This window comes from Daktulosphaira vitifoliae, unplaced genomic scaffold (genome assembly GCF_025091365.1).
Source record: "Daktulosphaira vitifoliae isolate Bord-2020 unplaced genomic scaffold, ASM2509136v1 Scaffold_2, whole genome shotgun sequence".
NCBI classification, from domain to species: Eukaryota; Metazoa; Arthropoda; class Insecta; order Hemiptera; family Phylloxeridae; genus Daktulosphaira; species Daktulosphaira vitifoliae.
Window position 1 is genome coordinate 36,544,326 of NW_026099573.1, and position 7,655 is coordinate 36,551,980.

Sequence of the window (7,655 nt, forward strand, 5' to 3'; positions counted from 1 at the left end):
TATGTCAGAATATGGTCTAATTTAACTCCTTAGTATTTAGGGTTATCCACATGGTCTATTTTAACTCCTTGCCATTCAATGTTCCGTTTTCTCTTTGCCTCACGATTTCTGAGATGATAAGCGCACACTTGTGTCTTGTGGAGATTTGGTCTTAAAACATTTCGTTTATAGCATTCAGATAATGTGACTAATGATTCTTTGATTGTTTCTTTTATTTCTTCGAAATTACCTCCTTGTGTGGCTATCGTAAGGTCGTCAGCAAACAGAAAATGTCTCGTTATAGGACTCATTTGTATAACTATTAAGCATAGTTGTAAAAAATACTTTTAAAAAGTATTTTAAGTAATATTCAAATATTAAAAAAAAAAAAAATGTATTTAAAATACTATTTGAATACTTTTCATACAAAAGTATTTGAGTAATACTCAATTACTTTACAAAAGTATTTCAAATACTAAGAATACAATTAAAAATAATAATAATGTTTTTATTTTAACTAAGAGCAAAAGATTCCACCTAAATAATTACCAAGAGGGTAATTTGAGTCAAATATTGAGTACTCTTAAATTAAGAGAACTCATTTATTATTTTCGATATTTTTTGTTAGAGGTAAATAAAATTAATTATTGGAGACTAATCAGTGAAAAAAATAAATATTAGTACACGTGTAAAAACCTGTAAAGTATGTCTTATTGACAATAAAGTAAATCATTTGAACCTGATGTATTTCTTTTTTGGTTCGTTTATTGATTGGTTCAACTGATGTATTAAAAATAGATGTATACTATAATGTAACATATAAAATAACAGAGAATTATTCTCAATTTTCATTTTGACTGAGTTTAATTTGCTTGCTGTGTTATCCTATTAATTCTAGGATGTAGTTTTACCTACATCCCCTAGAAATTGTCTTCCTTACTATTGTTTAAACAGTTTTAAAGAATTTTTCATAATTGGTAGAAATTAGATAGATACATTTTACTTCGTTATCTAGCATCTTAGAAAACTTATTCCATCTAGCCCTTTTAAAATTGAACCTTCTCTGAATAATAACGGTTCTAGGTCTAACTTCTTCATAGGTACAATAGATTAGGCCTGTGTTGAAATCTCGGTATAGGTGACAGCAAATACTTATGGCACTGGGCTTTTATTTTTTTGCTTACTAATATGTTGTTTGGATTATATCCTCTTCGCCAACGTTTGCTGTTAAAGGACGCCGGAAGCTTTGCATCGTGTATTTAAGACAAATGATTTCGTTCAGCCCATTCTTCAACCCCATTTCCATCCTTGTTGTTATCTGTGTATCCTCAGCTAGTGCTATGTCTATTAAAATCACCTATTACAAATTTGATTTTCTTTGCTGTGTAATTATGAGGTTCAGTAAATTCAAAATTTATATTGGGAGGTTTATATATAGATGTTAGTATACACTTTTCGATATCGACTGTTAATATTTCTACCTCTTGATCATTGGTAACCCCTATTGATATCACATTTATGCTTGGGTATACGAATATTGCACTCCCGTATTTTGGATGTAGCCTTTCCATCACTAGTCTCATCCCTTTTACGTTGGGTCTGTTTTGTTGATTAGATCTATGCGTTTCAAGAACGCATAAAACGTAACACTCCACTTTCCTGCACATCACAGATATCAATATCTCTTATTCAGGTGTTAAGCCTTCAATATTCATTGACACCAATTTAAAACTTGGCCCTGAAAAGAGCCGTTTACCATTTGATCGTGAGTGGTAGAATTGACCAGCGAATTTTACATTATATAAGTATTCCGTTAGGATCTTGATATATGCTTCATTCACTGTTTCCAGAGGCACCCCGAGGAGGTTTCTACCACGCCTCCATAATTGATATAATTTATATAAAATATAAAAAATATACATTGAGCAAAAAAAAAAAGCAAAAAATATTTAAAAAATCCGAAGTAATTGAACAACTTAACGTTGTGTGATGGTGTCACGTTTTCATAATCGTGAGAATTATTTTAATAAAATACAGACAGCACATCTGCTGCCTGAGACTGATAAATTAACAAATAATATTTATTGCCAAATCGGCAATAGTTGTAATTATTATAAAAACCCAATAGACCTGACCATCGTGGTCAGTCGACTCCAGTGCCTTGTGTCATTCATCAGTCTCAGTACTCGGTTGTCGCTGTCCGGCTTACTGTTTAAAGTAAAGTCTTTGTTTATTCCTTTTCTAACCTATATACTCTTTTCCTCGACATTTCAGAGTACTAGTGTCTTGCACTTCGTCTGCACCTCGTACTTTGTTATTCTCCTTATCTGGTACGCCCAGTATTTGTGTCTTGCACTTCGTCTGCACCTTATACTCGGCTACCCCGTTCTCTCTTTGAAGTACAAACTTATATTATTTTAAATGTTTTTTTTTTTATCGAACTAGAAAACAAAAAATCATGTTTGCACAAACAACATCCAGATTTGATGAAAAAAATTTATTCGGAACCATCTCCAGCCGATTACTATCCACTTTACCGTAAACATCGAATAAAGGCAAATATAATTAGACATGCCAAATACAGGGCAATTTTTTAGATTAAATAGAAAATTATTAATATTAAATTTTTTAAATTATAACAATGAATTTTTTTTTTTTTTTTTTGGATAGATAAACGAAAACGTTTGATTTATAAAACATTACTCCTAATAGATCAAATGCGTTTCTTTATCATTTATAGGATAAGACATTTTTACTCTCTCGGAAAGGAAAACTTGCCATTAACATTTTTGAATGGGCTATTTAAGAAGATGATATAAGATAAAATATAAAGAAACTTAAAATTATGAATTTGAAATTATACTATGATTTTTACTATAATAGTTTTGAGATTTGAAAATGTATATTAAAGTTTATACTGTTAACTAATCAATTAATAATAATAGATAAATCAAATAATAAATTACCGTATTATAATTAGATTAACAAATATTAAAATTTAGTACATACAAAACTGAGTTTGTTTAAAATAGAGAGTAAATCAAAATAATATAAACAATAATTCTATTTTCTTCACTACTATGTAATTAATTCGTTATTGTTCAAAGTGCATAATTATCACCTAAAACTTAAATGAATTCTTAAATTAAGTCCTAACTACATTTTATAATTTGAAATTAATTTTCCTGTTATAAAATTAAATATTGTGTGATAGTTTATAAGGTATAGATTTTAATAAAATAAAAAACCGATAACTATAACACAAAAATAGAATATTTTTTAATACGGTAGTTATTTTTACCATGAAGACAAAATAATGTTCAAATTTTTTTTTCATTTTGAAGTACATTACATACAGTTTAATTTAAAATATAAATTATGTATATTCATAACATTTTCAAATATTAAATTCAAAAAGGTTCATTTTCTATTCTCGTGTTTAAAGTTTTAACAACTTCTAAATACAGGAAAATGATCAGATTCACAAAAAAATATATACCAAATGATAGGTAAATATCTAATGTATCTATTAAAAATTAATACCTTCTCAGTTTCGCATCGAAGCATACATTTAATAAAATTAAATATATGGATTTTTTATCCTGAAGAAGTGATAAAAAAATGATCTAACTACATGATATTGTAATGTTTTTTAAACCTAATATTTTTTCTCTTTAAAAAATTTATAATTTTCAATAATTTCTGAGAAAATAAGTGTCTTATAAGATTTTGATTACTCTGTATATACACAATCTAAAAAATACAGACCAATATATTATATTAGTTAATACTTTTTTAGCTTGGAAATTCTCCAAGATATACTGAAAAAAGAGATCCAGCACCACTTCCTTCATACCTAAGACGTTCCAGTTTTTACCCACAAGAATATCAAAATCCAAAATGTGTCTAATTTTACAAAGAATATAATCAAGTAATCTATGTAGATAATAAATGGCTAGTTCATACTAATAATGTTAATTTATTAAATAACAATAAAAATTCATTAACTATAGTAGAGTTTTTCAAGTTAATTTTTTTTTTTTTACCAAAATAGACATTTCTCAGTATTTTATAGAAAAAGAGTGTCTTATAAAATTTAGATTATTCATATATCTGGATAGAACGTGTTTTTATTAAGAAACTAAAATTTAGTATCTAATTAATTTTTCTATTATGCTTATAAAAGTATAGTTTGAATTATTGAGTAGAAATCATAATAGAAAGAAATTTTAGCATATTTCACTAATTTTTTTAATCATATCTAAATAATATTTTCAATTTTTTAAAAGAATATTATTCCAACCCTTAATCATTATTAAAACCAAAGAAATAAATAATAATTCAATTTAATTTTTTTTTAATTTTGTCTACTTGTATTTATTAAATTTAATTTAATTTTTACAGTATATAATGAATAACTCAGAAAACAGTTTGCCTATCAACATACGTGAAAGAGTTTTAAAAAATATAATATTAATAAAGATAGTATATTTTAAAGTGCTTGATCTCTAGAACTCATTAAAATATTAGATAACCTTTAATGTACCTATTTTAAAACAAATAAATTTAATTTTGATTATATTAAATCTTACGCTATGCTAACTAAATTTGAATTTTAATGATTAAATATGAAGAAAAAACATATTTTTAATATATATTATTTAATTGACAAAAGTATGATATAGAAAAACAAGTAGGCATGTAAAGTTTATGTTCTTATTTTCAATACATTTACATTACATTTATTTCTTCCAAAAAATGAATTTAGATATTTTTTAAACATCCAATTTACATATAAAATATATAATAAACAAACTTTAAGGTATCCGTTTCAAACTTTTAATTCCATTAACATTAAACAAATATTTTTATTAATTTGTAATGGAAAAAATTAAAGAAATTTTCTTTTACTAAAATATTTAATAGATAAATACAATTTTTGTAAGTTAGGTGATAAAACTGACCATTTTGAAAAAAAATTAAAAATATATATATATAATTTTTGTTCACTATTAAAAATTTATAATTAAAATATAATTATGATAGAATCTAAGAATATTATTTAAAAAAAATTATAGTGAAATATCAATTGTATCAAAAATTATAATAATTAGCATTTAAATCTGATCCACCCTGTTATAGATATAATAATATCAATTTTGTGATAATTCTTTAGCTTTTGATTGGCAAATTGTTTAATCATCAAAAAAAAAAATACAGATGAATCCTTTATCATACAATAAAATAAAAGATATGATTCGAGTATTTCCTATAAACTCCAATATACTCCAGGTATTTTTATTTGATTTATTATATTTTTAAAAAATAACTCTGAAAACGTTTTATAGAAAACGAAATGAATTTCAAGAAACTACATATATAACAATAGTAAATATTCAAATTAAATTCTAGTATAGACTATTTAGAACATTTTTAGTTGTACATTTTTTCCTTAAGCAAATAAAAGTGCATGTTGTAATGTGCCATATAATAATTTTGTTTTAACGATTATATGTCAAAAAAAATTGAATCATTGTTTAAAAATAACCCACGTAATTTTTGGAAATTTGTAAATAATAGTAATCATTCAAACAACACCCAAAAAAAATTATCCTACAATGGCGTAACTTCATCAAACGATCAAAAAACGGCCGAATTATTCGCCTCCTATTTTTCTTCAGTATACTCCTCCGCTAATTTTGAAATTGATACTGATCAATTGAGTTTCGAGACTTTTGATTTGCCAAATAACATTAATTTCAGTGTTGAGGACATTTGTGACAGTCTTACAGCTTTGTGTGAGATTGGTCTGTCGGCCCCGATGGACTCTGTGGTGAATTAATTTACCAGTTGAGACATTATATTTCTTACCCAATATGGCTCATTTTTAGAAGATCTTTGGATGATGGAATTTTACCATCAATCATAAAATTCTGCTACATCTCCCCTATCCCTAAAACTGGCTGTCCATCAGTTATTTCAAGTTACAGACCAATTTCCATTCAGTCACATGTCTCCAAGATTTTTGAAAAAATTATCTTAAGTAAACTGCAAGCTTCCATCAACAAAGTAATTATTGAAGAACAACATGGTTTTTTACCAGCCCATTCAACTACTACTTGTAATCTTTTATTTACAAATTATGTTTTTAACGCATTCCGGCAACGATCACGGGTTGATGTCTTATATACAGACTTTAAAAAGGGGTTCGATTCAATAAACCATAAAGTATTACTTGCAGTCCTTAAAAAACAGGTTTTGGTGAACCCCTTTTAGGTTGGTTTCTTAATAGATACCAATGGGTTGAAGTACATAGTATTAAGTCTGACTTATTTTTGGCCTCATCGGGAGATCCTCAAGAGGGGCATCTGTCGACCCTTTTATTCTCTATTTTTAAATGGAGTTAGTCGTACTCTTATCAACTGCAAGTTGCTTTGTTTTGCGGATGACATGAAGCTTTTTTTGCAAATTAATACGCAGGAAGATTGTATTAAGCTTCAGGATGACTTAAACCGGTTTACAACTTGGTTTGAGGCGCTGGGCTTGTCGCTAAACATTTCTAAATGTCAAGTTATGTTTTTCACTCGCTCTAAATCTTCCATAATACATTATTATTTTATCAGCGATTCTAACCTTACTGGTGTTTATGACACTGACATAGATCTTGGCATTAAATTTAATGCTTCTTTAGATCCTCGACCCCATATTGATATGATTTGTTGTAAGGCGCTTAAGGTTCTCAGTTTTATAACGAGGATAGCTTCTGACTTTAAACTTAAATTAGTAATAAAAGCACTATTTTGCACGTTAGTTCATCCTATTTTAGAGTATGGTGCTATCATCTGGAATCCACATACAGCCAACGACTCTTGTTTGGTTGAAAGAGTACAACGTAGGTTTTTGCGGTTTGCTGGTTTTGTATTAGATATTCCTCATCCCCAACATGAATAATGTATATTATATGGCCAATATCTTAATCTTCTTTCACTTGCTGATCGCCGAAAGGCCCTAGATACTAAATTCTTAAAAAATATTGTTTGATGGTAAAATTGACTCTCCATCTCTTTTAGCGCTAATTAATTTTAAAGTTCCCCAGAGAAAATCCAGAAATCACGCTCCCTTCTTCATACCTATCTGTTGTTCTAATTATAATTATAATGAGCCAATTAAACGTTTAATAAAAAATGCCAATGAAGACCCCTCTTTTAATTTCAATTAAACATTTATTATATTTACTTTTGTTTAAATGTTTGTTTGTTCTTAATGTTTATTATTTTTATATTACTGTTTTTTTTTTCATTTTCTGTAACTATATTTTTGTATTATAAGGGTCAATCCCGTTGAATAAATAAATATAGAGTGTTCAGTAAGTAAGGAAACGGGTTTCTATTGTTCTCATTGTTTATAACAATTTACCTGTTTCCTTACTAACTGAACACTCTGTATATCTGGCATTATAATCAAGAATTTATACACATACAATCTACAATCTTTAAGAGATTAAGCTGATACTTCTAATATGTCAATCGAACTAAGTCACAATACCCAAATGAGCAATAAACAATACAGATTTAATAACTGCCAAACCAAAGGCGCTTTAAATTTTTTATTTATAAAGACACATAGACTAAATCCAAACTAGCAAAGAAAAACAAATGTATTCATCAGTGGAACGA

The 7,655-nt window shown here is 27.2% G+C and overlaps 1 protein-coding gene and 1 long non-coding RNA gene across 2 annotated transcripts; both read left to right on the forward strand.

The window, feature by feature from the left end:
* The first annotated feature begins 3,339 nt into the window (after positions 1-3,339).
* Positions 3,340-4,492, forward strand: LOC126899289 (uncharacterized). The gene is made up of 3 exons (XR_007702544.1): positions 3,340-3,488; positions 3,779-3,910; positions 4,384-4,492. It is a non-coding gene; the product is annotated as an uncharacterized LOC126899289 (long non-coding RNA).
* A 1,937-nt stretch (positions 4,493-6,429) lies between these two features.
* Positions 6,430-6,930, forward strand: LOC126898222 (uncharacterized). Its single transcript, XM_050672163.1, has one exon. It carries the CDS (start codon positions 6,430-6,432, stop codon positions 6,928-6,930), a length of 501 nt encoding a protein of 166 aa, XP_050528120.1.
* Positions 6,931-7,655: the final 725 nt, after the last annotated feature.